We start from the raw sequence: 16,584 nt of genomic DNA on the forward strand, positions 1-16,584 counted from the left end.
AGGTTTGACTAAAGTTTGCTGTTGATCAAATGGACAAAGATAAAAATTTCTGGATGAAAGTTCTGTGGTCACATGAAACAAAAATCGAGCTGTTTGGCCACAATGCCCAGCAATATGTTTGGACGAGAAAAGGTAAGGCCTTTAACCCCAAGTACACCATCCCTACTGTCAAGCACGGTGATGGTAGTATTATGCTGTGGGGCTGTTTTGCTGCCAGTTGAATTGATGCTTTACAGAGAGTAAATGGAATAATGAAGAAGGAGGATTATCTTCAAATTCTTCAAGATAACCTAAAGTCATCAGCCCAAAGATTGGGTCTTGGGCGCAGTTGGGTGTTCCAACAGGACAATGACCCCAACCACACATCAAAAGTGGTAATGGGATGGCTAAATCAGGCTAGAATTCAGGTTTTCGAATGGCCTTCCCAAAGTCCTGACTTAAACCCCATTGAGAACTTGTGGACAATGCTGAAGAAACAAGTCCATTTCAGAAAGCCATCAAATTTACCTGAACTGCACCAATTCTGTCAAGATGAGTGGTTAAAGATTCAACCAGAAGCTTGCCAGAATCCTGTGGATGGCTACCAAACGCACCTAATTGAAATGAAAATGGCCATTTGATTCCTTTTTTCTGTTCACCCATGATAAAGTGATAGAAGAACCAAACTTCATGAAGGTTTTTTTGCGACAAAGAAGTATCTGACTCTATCAGACAATATGTTCTTCATAAGTGTATGTAAACTTTTGACCACAACTGTCTAAGCCGCCCCCCCTCCCCGATTCACAATTTTCACCTCCATATATATGGTTTTAATAGGGAGTAGATATGTTTTTTTAGGGGAAAATTTTAAGAAAAATCATTAGACATGGTATTTCTGAGATTATGAATCAAAAGCACATTTTTTAGGGTCAATATCATAAGGAATTAATAAATCCAGTAATGGCTGTTTGCTTACTGCAAAACTAAAAATCATCAACAAATAGTAAATGTTATTTTGCTGACATCTACAGGTGAAAAAGACTATAGCAAGTCTTCTGCGCATTTAAACCATGCCCTTGTTTGAGTCATTTTATTTTGTTACAAATACGGTAGTCTTGATATGATTATGACTACTTCATTTGCTTCATACGTGTAGAGAAAAACATTTTTCTTAGAATAAGTCAAGAATTTTTGGTCAGTTTTTATGAATAAAATTGGATAATATGCCAGCTTGTTAACCTTTAGCTAAAGAACGATGATTCCGTATTTTAACAGCAGTGCGAATGCAGGACCGTTTTGAATGTGAAACAAATACTTTAAAATGAAAAAGATCTGACGGAGATAAAAAAAATGAAACTGAAAAAAAGCGTTTTAAAATCAAGATAATCATTAAGGTTTGCGGGGAGTACTGGAGTCAATCCCAGCTGTCTGCGGGCCAAAGGTGGGGGACTATCTGAATCGGTGGCCAGCTGATCGCAGGGAACAAGGAGATGGATGCACAGGCCCAGAGAGAATATGCAAACTTTCCACACAGATAGACTGACCTGGACTTGAACCTAGGACCCCATAGTTGTGAGGCTGATGTTCTAACCACTCACTCTACCGAGCCACCCCAAGAAGAAACCTTAAACTTTGAATTTCAAAAACAATTTTTGCATTCAATACTCCTGTCCTTGATTTAACTCAATAAGTGAATGTACCAAGACTGGACTGAGTTTAAAGGAATGTTTTTGGAATATTTTGGGGGGATTTTTTTTCTCTCTCCCCCACACCTGCAGTGGGGAGACAAAGTTGGAACCTTCACGAGGTGTCCCCTGAGAGGCCGCCCGTCACGGCCTTCTAATCCAACAAATACCACCCAGAGCTGCCAACCAGGAACGTGGCACCCTACGTTTTTCATCCAGCCGGAGATATTCGACTGCCCTACACCTCTGGCTACCCCCCGGATGAACTAATTTGCGTTCCAGTGGCAGCTCTAGCGCGGCTGAGGGTAACCCCTAGGCGCCTGGGTGGCCTAACAACAACAACACCTGCAGTGTCTTTATCGCACAACCAGACTGACAGGTTTGCAGTTGGGGTTTTTCATCTTGCGTGACACTGGATGACATGCCGCACCTGAGGCTATTTATGTTGTTTCTCCAGCATCAGACAACCAATGAATCAATTCATTGTTTTCAATCTGATCTGTGGGAATTTCCCAATAACCTACAAAAAACTTTCTATCTGCAGAGCATCAGGTGAACATGACAGATTAAAGTCGATAAAAGTGATTAAACCACTTGCCAGAAAGTGAGCTCCTGGTCAAATTTGGCAGGTCTGACATTCATAGTTGTCATGTTTATCTAATAGAAATGAACTGAATGGACGCCCTCAAACATAAATACAGCACAAATATTTGATTAAAGGAATCCTTTGTATTTTTTTTGTAATTTTGTTACAGACAAGGATATAAAATACTCAAATTACAAATTTCAATACATTTAATTACAAATGTAAAGGTACCGTATTTTACTGTTCAATATCCCCCCCCCCCCACCATTTAATATACCCAGCTATATTAATTAGCATGGGTATATTAAATGGCACACAAACGGGAGGCTCAAAAAAGCAAAACATCATTTAATATACTCGGGTATACTCAACAGCAAAATACGGTTGTTCTCATACCTTTCCCACCTGGATAAGTGTGGAGAAATATTTTGCATAAGTTTGAACCAAAACATACAATGAATTAGGTTACCCTGTGATCGCTATGTGCTATAAAGAATGAACCTTTGTATAATTAACATGAATGGCATTTAATACAGAGAAACAACACATTTAAATCAGCAAAAAAAACAGTGCATATACAGGGGAACCTTTATGTCTCTCCATATGAAATATTCATTTTCATCTCAATGGGAACCTGTTTGCATATGAAAAAAATTCAAGTTGCGAGTCAAGTGTCAAAAATTCAATGTTCCGCGAAACATAAACAATACCATCCTATATTGTATTTTAAAATTGACTTGATAGTTTCTTTCCATGCAAATAATTGAAATTACAAAACAATTTCTGGAAGTAATTAATCTCATAAAAAGAGGATCCACTTGGTTAATAGACCCCTTCTCTTGTATGGGCCTCAGGAAATCGAGGACTTGTATATAATGCATTTACAGTTAAAAAAATAATATCTAGTTCTTTACCCATAAGACATGTAGGATTTGTTAACCAGGTACGGCAGGCGATAACACAAACCTTTAAAAACAGGCGAAGCCAACATAGCCACCCACATTTATTGGAAATGTTTATATCGGGATGGTATTGGCACAAAATATAGTTAGCACGTCCTCATTCCTAATTGTCAATCGTTGTTAAATTCCTTCAGCTGTCAATGTGAGAGACATATGATGTTTCCTTGTTGATATGAATTCTTTATTTGCATTGTTTTACTAGGCCTTTGAATATAATTCATCCATTTTTTGTCACAGCTTAATCAACAAGGGGCACCTGGGAAAACTATTTTACCCCAATCAAACAGCCGTTGGCCCAAAAGGTGTTTTTTTAAGGACTATTCACCTTCGTTGATAGCTAACAAGGAGAGTCTTTAGTCGGGTTAAGCCTAAAAACTGATGGTTCTTCTGTGGGTATTGGATCGTTGGATGGATTTGTTTTTTTTTCTGTACGAAACGTTGAAACTGTCTCCGTTACTGTAGTATTTCTCCACATCAAGTTTGACAAAGTTCTTTTCGGGTGAAGAGGGTGGGGAATGGCCACTGTCCTTTCTCTGAATGTTGATCTGTTTCTCTGTGATTGAACTTCCACTTACTGAATATGAATCAGCACTTTTGACATTATACTCATACAGATTTTTCCTGAAAGCAGTGACGGTATTTTTAGCTTTCTTAAATAGGATTACATAGCACTTGGGGAGAAAATGACAGCATACGATACCATAGTTGGAGATGAGAATTACCACCATTTCCACAGCTGGAAGATAGACTCCAGATGTTGTAATGTAGATGGGGATAAAGATCAACCAGGAAGTGAGGTAAAGCAACATGCTGAAAGTAATATATTTTGCATCGTTGTACCGCTCTGGCAATTTACGCCCCACAAAGGCACAGATGAAGCAAACAAAAGCTAAAAGTGCTATATAGCCGAGCATCACACCAAAGCCTACATAGGAGCCTTCGTGACAGTCCTCTAGGAGAGTTCGCGGCAACAAAATAAGGTATTTATAAGGGCTTTTCAGGACAAGCCAGCAAATGCAAATGATAACCTGCAATCCTACGCACGCCAGGACAATCAAGTAGGACTGGTAGACTTTTTGGAGAGCACCCTGCATGTCAATATTCAACTGGAACGCCAGGAGAATCTTAAGGGATTTGACAAGGATACAGGATACACACACAGTAAAGCTGATGCCAAAGAGCACTTGCCGTGCTTTACACTGGAGCGAGTTGGGCTTGCCTACAAACAGCACGGCGCTGATGAAACTGAATACCAATGAGAACAGGATAACCTGGCTGAGGGGTCCTCCGGCCGCCTTCACCACGGGAGTCTCTCGGTAATAAAAAAATAGTGCCGACACCATCAGAACCAGCAGGATCCCTAGAGCAGACACCGTCAAGAGGACTAGGGCAAAGCGGTCTTGCCACTTGAAGTAAACAAGAGTTTTGGGAAAGCAGATGGAGCTTCCCCGAGGAGACCACTCTGTTTCTTTATCACAGCTCATACATAGGTCCATATCTGAAAGAGTGAAGAAGACACAATGAATTAGAGCATTTTCTTCATATCACAGGTGCCCGACTGGTTCCACAATAGGCATTAGCGGGTGCAGATTTTCGTTCCAAACCATTCGGCACAAACAGTTTAAGCGATGACATTTCTGCCGAAAAATGTATCACCTGACTCCAATCAACTAATTACACCTGTGAGATACCAGACTGGTAAGAAAATGTCATGTGAATAAGGTAAAATCAGTGTAGTTTTTGTTAATGATAATAATCACAAAACTGTTTCGGTGAACATTTTTCTACATGAACACTTATTGCATGTGTAGTTAATTAGCCATCCTGCATATTTCCCACGTTAGGTCGTGTCACTCGTGACTGATAGGTAAGGTAAGTTGTTACAGGGCATTTCAGGTTAATATAAGCTAATCTTACAATTTCCTTCAGCAAATAGCCCAATATAATTTGAATATATATATTTCACATTTTTTTGTGTCAATGGAGTACCAAGTTCAAGTTAATATTTTAAGTTGTTTATGCTGCTAATTTGAGCACGTTATGTGACAGGAAGAATATTTGGGCATTGTTAAATACGCAGCACGTCTTTTAATTGTTTTAGAATTTAGACTATCAAAAAACGTGTACTCCTGAAACCTTTAATTTTTATTCAAACTAAAAAACAGAAAAAAAATTAAATGGATGCCCAAAACAACTGGTTAAAATTAAAAGCTGCGTGCACTTGTGGAATTGGCTGGGCAACCCTGCTGAATAGATCAAATATAAATTATTGTAGCAATGCTTAAACAAATAATAAATAATAATGTATATATGTAAGAACTACATTTCACACATCTTACACATTTATTGAATGTTTATTGCGTTTCATTTGTCAAATATACTGCCTTTGGAGTGAACTAAACTAAAGAAATGGAAATTAGCCCTCAGCCACAATTTTACTTATATATATATATATATATATATATATATATATATATATATATATATATATATATATATATATATATATATATATATATATATATATATATATATATATATATATATATATATATATATATATATATATATATATATATATATATATATATATATATATATATATATATATATATATATATATATATATATATATATATATATATATATATATATATATATATATATATATATATATATATATATATATATATATATATATATATATATATATATATATATATATATATATATATATATATATATATATATATATATATATATATATATATATATATATATACACACACATATACACATATATATATATATATATATATATATATATATATATATATATATATATATATTATATATACACACACATATATACACACATATATATATATATATTATATATACACACACATATATACACATATATATATATATATATATATATATATATATATATTATATATACACACACATATACACATATATATATATATATATATATATATATATATATATATATATATATATATATATATATATATATATATATATATATATATATATATATATATATATATATATATATATATATATATATATATATATATATATATATATATATATATATATATATATATATATATATATATATATATATATATATATATATATATATATATATATATATATATATATATATATATATATATATATATATATATATATATATATATATATATATATATATATATATATATATATATATATATATATATATATATATATATATATATATATATATATATATATATATATATATATATATATATATATATATATATATATATAAATAAATAAACAAACCGAGGAAGGTTGTTACTGGCACGAAACATAAAAATTGATAGAGAGCCCCCAGATTATAACAATAAGATTAAAACAGCCCTAGAGCTAGTGTCGGCGCCACATTGGCGTGGCAATAAACACTTCTTGTTACGTTCTAGACTCACCGGGTTCCACATTTTAGCTTACAGGTTAGCGTAGACCCATATGCACCCATCCAAAGAGCCATATTTGGCTTGCGAGCCATAGGTTCCCTACCCCTGCTACAAGGTGTTACTTTGGGCAGTAACCAGCATGTTATAGTTTTTTCTTTCATTCAATTTCATAACTGTTTAAGGGTTGCGGAGGGCGCTGGAGCCTATCCCAGCCAACTACAGGCAGAAGGTGGGGGAAACCTCGAATTGGTGTCCAGCCAATCACAAAGCACAAGGAGATGGAAGACCATCCACGCTCACACTCATACCTAGAGGCAACGTAAAGTGATCAACCTGCCCTGCATGTTTTTGGGATGTGGGAGGAAACTGGAGTGCATGGAGAAAACCAACGCAGGCCAGTGGAGAACGTGCAAACTCGATAGGAAAAGTCGAAACCCACCGAGATCCAACCCTCCATTTCAGAACAATGAGGCGGATGTACTAACCACTCTCCATCCGAAATGCCTATTCAGTTTCTATACATTTTTATATTTTTAAATTTACATTTTTTATAAACATTGTGTCAATTAATAATATTAGGTTTTTCAAATGACCGAAAATAGTAATTTGCCTTAATATAAGACTATAAAGACATATGAGGAGATAAAAATGAAGTTTCACAAAAACATAATATTTAGAAATAAAACATTTGCAAGATTAAAGTCATGATATTTTAAAGCACTATTGTTACATATTACAACCTTTTCCTCAGTATTAAAACTTACATCTTAATATTATGTTATGACTTTATTTCCATAGTCCTATTTTTTTCTTTCTTTGTTTAGCTCGCATACTCTGCCATATTTGGTCTTTTAAAGGTTTAATTAAACCCTTGACTAGCGTGTGACAAGTTGAGCGACACTAATCAGGTATGTGTCTAGTTTGAATTAATTCGAAGGTGTGGCAATGGAAAGTGTGATATCATTTTTTCTCTACACAAAATGTCATCTAAGTCTAATTAACTTGCCTGTTTTGTTAGTGTAGTAATTTTCCGTGCAGTTAATGCACTCATAACAACAAGTGTGTTGACCTTCAGTTGTTTTCTTGGACATTCCAGGCGTGCAGCTATCGGAGCATTGAGAGATGATGTGCTGTGGGAAAGAAAAATCAAGAAAAGTTTCTATTGTGCACTGGTCTCTATATTTGCAGTTTCGGCTCAATTAGATTCGATTAGAACTTTATTTCATCCCATATTCTGTAAACTTCCTTGGTTGCAGTAGCAAGACAGACACAGAAGACAATGTAGACCTAGGTAAAAAAGTTTTAATTTTTAAATTGTTTAAAAAAATCTATTAACACGGACTTTATTTGTGAAAAGATACTTTTCCGCAGTTTAGCTTTAATTTTCTAATTAACTGGCCAAGATTTAATGAACTCTAATATATTCAGCATGCATTCACTGTGTGTTTGTTTATACATAATGGTGGTTTATAGGACGAGGCCATACTTGCAGGTCTTGAAAATGACCGATGGAGTTGCTGTTTGTTTGGGTGAAGCTGTTGTTCTGTGGGTGGTATTCAGCCACGATGTCACGAACGTCAATGTTCCCTTCAATTGATCTCCAAATGGTGATGTCGTAACCTTGGTTGATGTCTCCCTGGCTGCCAAAGCTATAATTCTTTCCATGAAAATCAAATTGATGGAGCCGAAGAGCTTCCAATACCTGTAGAAAATTATTCAAAGATTTTAATTGTAATTTGGTCTAGTATTTATTTTGCATATCTCTATGATACCGTATTTACGGAGAACCACACAGTCAGAATATTGCTAATGAAAAAAATTCATGTTGCGAGATTGAAGTAGCAAATGAGAATACATTGTGTTTACGCAGGGATAAACTTGCAATAAAAGGACAACTTTGAATTTAAATAACAAAATTAATTTCCCCCAAAATTAATTAATTTAAGTTTTAAGTTTCTGCCTTTTGTTAAAAAAAGGAAAAAAAGATAACTGCTTTTTTATCATAATCATGGTTTTCCATCCTTCTCAACCCCCCAACGATATTTTTGCGTTATCGGTAATTGTCCAGCCATTCCATTTTCTAACAGTTGCTCTTTAAAGTTGGATCGGAAAATTCCAGTCATATTTTTTAAGAGGCTATCACTCGCATAATACTTTTTTTGTTGTCGTGAGACATAATACAATCGCATGGGACAATAAAAAATGAAAGTACATATTCTTTATGTGAATCACTGCTCTGTACACTGTTATCTAGTAGAGCATCAGATCTTCGCATTTCTAACTTGACAACATGCATATTTAAAAGGCAGCTTAAAACAAATACAAAAGAAAATACAAAAGAAACCCTAGGGAAATATTTTTTCTTGATTCAGCAACAGCTAATCCATTTTCTTACTTTTTCTTTGATGAATTTGAAGTATATTAATCTCTTAACACACTTTTGACTATTGCCTTCACTTAACAATGCTACTCTGAATTTCTTTGTACTGATTTTTGAGGAATCTGTTTCCTGTTTCTCCATGCATTTACCCAGCAGTTAATTGCCCACTATCTGTTTTTATTTCTGCCTTCACAAGTGTGCAGGTTTTTGTAGATGTTGAGCAATTTTGATTGATTGACTTTACCTCCCAGGGTTGCATTTTGCCAGGGCTTTTGCAATCTCTGCTCCTGCAGAGAGAGGCTACAGCTTGAGCGGTGGCAGTCACGGCCAATTCGACACTAAAAACTGTGGCTGGGTTCATTTCTCTTTTGATGGTTTTCACGACTTCAGATGCCAGCTGACTCTTGCTTTCATTCACCTGCATGAAGAGCTTTTCAAGAAAAGTGTTGTTCCATGAGCTGTTGTATCCAGTTGCTTGCAGTCTATCCAGGTAGCCATTGAAGGATGTCAGGTTTCCAGTTTTAAAGTTGAAACCCACAACCTGTCCTATGTCCTCGAGGTTTAGGTTTCCTTGTATGTTGCCAGAGGTGGACCAGCTGTCACTGGCCAACCACACTCTTCTCATATCCTTTATGCTCTTCCCTTTTCTCAGCACCTCTTTCCTCAATTCGTTGAAAATGGCTTGCATGTGAGGTGTCTTGGAAAAGGACACAATTACCTGTGCCTTGTCATTTTGAGAGATGGTTTTGGCGGCCACAACCGCAGCAGGCTTTAAAGCCTTGCTTGACACACTGTGTGGAAGGATGCATTTGAATGCTATGCAGATTCCATTTTCAGATGCTTGATTTGCAAAGTTCTCAAGCGCTGAGCGACCATAGTCACCGTCGGAGATTACTATTCCCACCCAATTCCAGCCATGGAGTTGTATTAACCTGACCATGGCAGCCGTCTGGTGCTTATCATTGGGAACCGTCCTCAGGAAGCTCGGAAAACGTTGCTTGTCACTTAGAATGACAGCTGTTGATGAATAACTGATCTGAGGACACAAAGTACATTATTATCATCAGAAAATAAACAGGTTGGACATGTACATAATATCTACAGTGGTTTGCATAAAATGCGGGTCAGATCTTAATCTACATGACAAGACAGGAAATCCCCGAATTACGACCAAGTTACGGTCCAACAATGACGATGTAATGTGTAAATTGGACTTTACTCTTAAAGCCAAAATTTACACCAAAGTACTTAACAAGATGCTGTATTCACAATTATTGTTGAAAGGTGGTTGGAGAGTAAGGTTTTCAATGGTTCATGTGAAAGCAAACGCAGGGAACATGACTACTGTAGGCCGTAGCTGACACCATAAAAAGGCAACTCGCCAACCTCCCTCTGTCACACCTGTCAGAATTGGGATGCGTTTAGAGTCAGCCCAGAAAAAAAATCAATCAATCAACACATCAACAATAAAACATATAGCGTACATGGATCCTGATTCATTTCATTGCGGTTCTTTTTTTAATGGTACGTGATCCAGACGTTGTTTGACTTTGACTCTAGGTGACACAAGGTCTTTATGACAACAAAATTGCACGGTCTGTGTCACAGCGAAACTAAATTTGATGCGAGGCATTTTTGTTACACCAATTAACTTTTGTCTGAACACAGAATATCCTAAGAGAAGTGTGTCAATATTTCTCTCCTTTTGACTGTACCTAGAAGATTTGGAGCTGTACTATTAAAAAAATTAACAACTTTGGTCATAAGGACATCATAACCCAAAGACTCCCTGTAATAAACAGTCTGCTTATAATGAAGGAAAGGTAGCCCGTTGTTCTCATTTCATTTTCTGAACCGCTTTATCCTCTTTAGGGTTGTGGGGGGGTGCTCACACCTATCTCAGCTGACCCAGAGACAGGGCACACCATATCAAGCAATTAAGAGTGTCCAATTATCCTACCATGCATGTTTTTCAGATTGTGAAAGAAAACCGGAGAACATGCAAACACTACACAGGTGGACCAACCTGGATTAGAACCCAGGACCCTAGAGTTGTGAGGCTGACATGATAACCACTCATCCACCGGGCTGCCTAGTGATTGAATCCATCTAAAAAAATATGACCTAGTTGCAACATCACTTGCGTCACTCTCGTGTTAAAGCAGGGTAATCCAAACTATTTCACAAAGAGCCGCAGTGACACCTTTTCACAAAATTTGAGTCTTACAACGGGAATCAGTTGATTGCAGTCATGCGTTGTTTGCTTTTGCAGAAACCAGATCATAGTTTGAAAGTCGGATCCGTTGGAACAGGGCTAAATGTTTTTATATGTACTTTTTGTAACCTCTCTCAGCATTCTACAAGTTCAACAGTTAAGTTTTGTCCTCGTCATAATGGAAACACTGTTGCTTGATCTTTATAGAGCTATTCACACCAGAAATCTTGCTCAGCAGCAGTGTTGTTGCAAAAAGGAACGGTTTTACATTGAGTGTGATTGTTGTGCATAATTGAACTGCAACTGAATGTAAATTTCCTTTCTGTTATTACTAGCAAATGAAGATCAACCAATTACTAAATTTTAAAATTTACTACTGTCCAGTGAGTGGTTACCTTTTTCATTCATTCATTTTCTGAACCGCTTATCCTCACAAGCATCGCAGAGGTGCTGGAGCCTATCCCAGGTAACTTTGGGCACAAGGCAAGGGACTCGCTGAATTGGTGGCCAGCAAATCGCAGAGCAAGAGAAGACAGACAACCATGATCACACTCATACCTTTGGGCAATTTAGAGTGTGCCACTAGCCTACCATGCATCTTTTTGGAATTTGGAAGAAAACCGGAGTACCCGGAGAAAACCACGCAGGGACGTGCAAACTCAACAAAGGAGGACAAACCTGGGTTCGAACCCAGGACCCCAGAACTGTGAGGTCGACGCGATAACCAGTTTCCATGCCATAACAAACTATGGGAAAGGAAGAAAAAAAATCAGTCTTACTTGGGACTTTAACCTGTTTGTATTAGTTTCTATTAATTTTAATTTTATTAATTTACCTTATCAGAATAATACTGAGGTCCATCATACACTATGTTTAACAAAAACACATTGTCAGAACAAAAAATTGTTGATGTTTAAAAATGAGTTTTTAAAAAAAAAAATGAACTGTTATTCTGCAGACTCAAGCCTGCAACTTCAGAGAGACAAACCCAGCCGCACTCACAATCATAGTGCCGCCAAAGAGAATCGAGCCCACACCAGCCCGCACCAAAGTCAGGCGAGGCGAGTGAAACTCAGCTACCACAGAAAATAAATAGCCAAATACATGAATGGGCTTTCAGTGAAAGTCTGGAAAAGCATCACAAAAAAACAATAAGTCTCCAATATAAAATGTTAATTGTAGAATAGGTGGAAAGAAAAAAATACAATGGTTCACTCTCCCGGACAAAAACTTAAAACTTACTTGGGGAATCATGTCGAGGGCGAGTTGTCTGGCAGTCACAATGGACATTTCGGAAAAGGCCGCCCCCAGGATGGTGACAATTGGCGGATCGCATGCGACTTGTCCTGTTGCACACGTTGCACGCTCTGTGAAGGCAACTGTTGCTCTCAGACCTGTACTGATATCTGTGCACGAATCTTGGATCCAGTAGCCCAGAGTGATGTTAAGATCGGTCAATAAAGGTGATTTATTCACACTCTCAATAGCGTTGATCATCGCCAGAGATTTTGCCAAGCCTGGAAATGATAACCTGCGTGCCCAGAAAGTTGTACTATTACAATGCAATGTACTGTGCTTGAGCAGACTTATTCTAATGCAATGTTCTTCAAGGCAACATGAACTCATTTGCTTTCATTGACAGCCATAGGCTTAAGCACCCCCGTGACTCTTGTGAGGATAAGCAAAGTGGAAAATAAATGAATCCGACTAGCCCTCCCAATTAAATGTATTTAATATCTATCGCTGTCCATGACGGTAAAGGGTTATGGTAATGTATTATGATGCAGCAAAATAGAGGTGTGGCAACATATCCATATTGTTACGATCCCGTCGCGTAATGCGACGCGATCGGGGGGGAAGGTGAACCCAGGTGCGGAGACGCCGATGGAAAAGGGGAGGCAGTTGCGTAGCATTTGTTGTTTGGTTTAATTAACGGAAAAACGTAACATAAAAACTTGGCAACTTAACATAAACAACTTGGCTTGAAAACTTACTAATTCAAAAATGAAAATGCCGCGTGGCGGGGCGTTAAGAGAACGGCATGACAAACGTAGAAACTCAGGGGAACAAACAGTACGATCCGACCACCATGGACCCAGCGGAGCGCCACCCACGCTCGCGCCGACGCGCTCGGCGACGCCAACCATCCACCTCGAAGACACCGGACTGCTTGGAGTGTATAAGAACCCCCTCAGAATCTTTTAGGAGTTTTATAATGAACACACCGTGGTGTGGGGCTCTCAGGCACATCATTGCAGGAGATGAGTCTCAGCTGGTAGGAGAGTTAGATACGCATTTAACTCGTACGCCCCCCCCCCCCCCCTACCGCTATGCCCGTCGCACTGGGAAGCCCAAACAGTTTAATCATGATGCCCAGGTGGGTACAACCACCAGAAATCGCCCAAGTTATCTTATGCCTATAACCATCGGATTTGGTTCACAATGGAGGGAGCCCGAAGATTCTGGAGAGGAGGACGTCAGTGAGGAAATTGATTTTTTCGCTGGTGTTTCGGAATCCGATAGTGAATTATTCGACCAATTCGGACCCCGAGACCCTCCACCGGAGGAGGAGTACCCCTATTTTTTCCCCGACAATTCCTACTCCGAATACCCTGACCAGCAATTTCATAGTGGGCTGGCCACCTATTATGGGCCACAACGTGAAGGCGGGGGTGCTGTGCAATCCTCCCAGAGGAGGCGCCGAGCGCCACGCCGTGGAGCGAAGCAAAAGGAGTGTCTGGACACTCAAACCACTGTCCAAGCTCCTCGTCCGTCCAAGCTCCTCGCCCGACCTCGTCCGTCCAAGCTCCTCGCCCGACCTCGTCCGTCCAAGCTACTCGCCCGACCTCGTCCGTCCAAGCTCCTCGCCCGACCTCGTCCGTCCAAGCTCCTCGCCCGACCTCGTCCGTCCAAGCTCCTCGCCCGACCTCGCCCGTCCAAGCTCCTCGCCCGACCTCGTCTGTCCAAGATACTCGGCCGACCTCGCCGTTCCAAGTGCCCGAAGTTACTCGGCCGACCACGCCTGTCCAAGTGCCCGAAGTTACTCGGCCGACCTCGCTGTTCCAGTCGTCCCAGGATACTCGGCCGACCTCACTGTTCCAGTTGCTCCAAGATACTCGGTCGACCACCCCTTTTCCATCGGCGTCTCCGCACCTTAGGGTTTGACCCCCCCCCCCCCCCCCTCACCGTCGATCGCGACGGGATCGTAACACATATGGTGATATATCGCGATACGTGACATTCCCATTGTTTTTTATATGCTCCTGCCAAGAACTGAAATATCTTTTGTTTGAAATATTAACCGACAGATTGCTACTACAAAAAAATTCCACTAGAACAAATTTTCCACTAGAATAGACTCATCACATCTCATTTTCTGAACCGCTTTATCCTAAATAGAGTTGCGGGGGGTGCTGGAGCCTATCCCACCTGACTTTGGGCCAGAGGCGGAGGGTACCCTGAATTGGTGACCAGCCAAGACCAGCAAGGCACAAGGAGACAACCATTCACACTGACACTCATACTTAGGGGCAATTTAGAGTGCCCAATCAGCCTACAATGTATGTCTTTGAAAAATGGGAGGGAACTGGAGTACCCGGAGAAAACTCACGCAGGAGAATGTGCAAACTCCACACAGGTGGACCAACTTGGATTTGAACCTCAGTCTCCTACTGTGAGGCCGGCGCCTATTTCATTTTATATTCAACATATATGGAACAGTTTTATTGTTTTTGGCTGCATTTCGAGTTTCTAAATGTTACCAACCAGACAGACTAAATATTTGATTGCATTCTTGCACTATATCCCAGTTATTTTAAAAGTCACCTTACTAAAACACACACACACACACACACACACACACACACACACACACACACACACACACACACACACACACACACACACACACACACAATAATATACGATAAAATAAGGATGGGAAGTGAAAATTGTTGTTATACATTTATAAATAAAACTAAAATTGGACTTACCAAAAACATCTATGCGGTTGGGGAGCAAAGGAACTATCATTTTTTTCAACACCCAAATGAATGGGGAACAATCCTCCTATGATGATATCACCCGAGGCCGTAACTCCTTGTTCTTTTGTATCATTTTCCGAGGCACCTTTCCCCAAAATGCTATAAAATAGAATGACATAGAAATACAAGCCAGATGCAGCCCGTGCCATGTTTGTGCTGTTTCCCTCCCTCTTTCAGTGATCCTCTACACCTCTTTTCCTGATGCAAAGTGACACATTTCCTTTTAATCAACTTGGCTTTGCAAAAAAAAAAAAAAAACACGCCTTCATACATTGTCATTCACGGATCTTGATTCTAAATTTCTTTCGGTAGGCCCTGCCCACGCACACGTGACAGCCGGGTGACTCAACGTTTTGCCAATATATTTCTTGTTGTGCATAAACATTTGTTTTCAGACGATTAGAGGGCACGCTGGCATACGTTCTACACAGAATTAACAGTCATACTTTATTTAGTGTTTGAAATCTTGCCATATCTGATACTTTGTAGGCACATGCTTAAATACAGACAAAAAGGATTACATTTTGAACAGTTATATAAAGACTGGAAAATAGTAACTGTACCAATGATGATGGCTCCGAGCCAAGAATCAAACCTGAAATGTTCCATTTGTCAGCCAGACATGATCTCTACTAGGTCACGATGCTGTGTCCCACGTAGACTTTCAAGACCAATAATGATTTGCATATCTAATGAAATAATGAAATTGAGCCACAAAACCACACCTATTAGTCAAATGTTCTGTACTTTTGCTCACATGGGGAAATGGTTGGAAGAAAAAGGCTAACATGCACACAACTTACAATTTAGTCTTTAATAAGCATTTGCATAATATATAGGGAGGGATATAGGAGTCATATCCTGTACACATTTTCTCTTCATATTCACTTCCAAAAGGAAAAATTTGACATTTAAGTGAGAATGCAGTAATTTATTTAGTCTCATCTCATGACATTTTCTGAATGGAATTATCTTCACTAGGGTCGTGGGCGATGCTGGAGCCTATCCTAGCTGACTTTGGGCCAGAGGCCGGGGAAACCCTGAATTGGTGGCCAGCTAATCACAGGGCACAAGGAGATGAACAACCATGCACACTCACACCCATACCCACGGGCAATTTAGAGTGATCAACAAGCGTACCCGGAGGAAACCAGAGACAATGCAAACTCCACACAGGTGGACTGACGTGGATTTGAACCCTGGACCCCAGAGCTGTGAGAACGACACGCTAACCATTCATCCG

General features: G+C 38.9%; 1 protein-coding gene across 1 annotated transcript; it reads right to left on the reverse strand.

Annotated features, from left to right (window-relative positions):
- Window positions 1–2,387: 2,387 nt before the first annotated feature.
- Window positions 2,388–15,565, reverse strand: gprc6a (G protein-coupled receptor, class C, group 6, member A). The gene is made up of 6 exons (XM_077721457.1): window positions 15,291–15,565; window positions 12,541–12,829; window positions 9,328–10,119; window positions 8,190–8,405; window positions 7,710–7,833; window positions 2,388–4,710 (listed from the first exon to the last, which is right to left on the reverse strand). The coding sequence occupies exons 1-6, from the start codon at window positions 15,488–15,490 to the stop codon at window positions 3,581–3,583; spliced, it is 2,751 nt and encodes a 916-aa protein (XP_077577583.1). The 5' UTR covers window positions 15,491–15,565; the 3' UTR covers window positions 2,388–3,580.
- Window positions 15,566–16,584: the final 1,019 nt, after the last annotated feature.

The sequence above is a fragment of the Stigmatopora nigra genome, chromosome 7, assembly GCF_051989575.1.
Source record: "Stigmatopora nigra isolate UIUO_SnigA chromosome 7, RoL_Snig_1.1, whole genome shotgun sequence".
Taxonomy (NCBI): Eukaryota; Metazoa; Chordata; class Actinopteri; order Syngnathiformes; family Syngnathidae; genus Stigmatopora; species Stigmatopora nigra.

Bases quoted from the DNA above. Each gene is read 5' to 3' on its own strand.
- gprc6a (XM_077721457.1), bottom strand. From the start codon at position 15,490: ATGGCACGGGCTGCATCTGGCTTGTATTTCTATGTCATTCTATTTTAT. The intron at 8,406-9,327 runs GTAAAGTCAATC...AATTTTCTACAG, and splicing joins GCAAAATGCAACCCTGGGAG to GTATTGGAAGCTCTTCGGCT. The intron at 4,711-7,709 runs GCAAGTTAATTA...TCACTCTTTCAG, and splicing joins TTACTACACTAACAAAACAG to ATATGGACCTATGTATGAGC.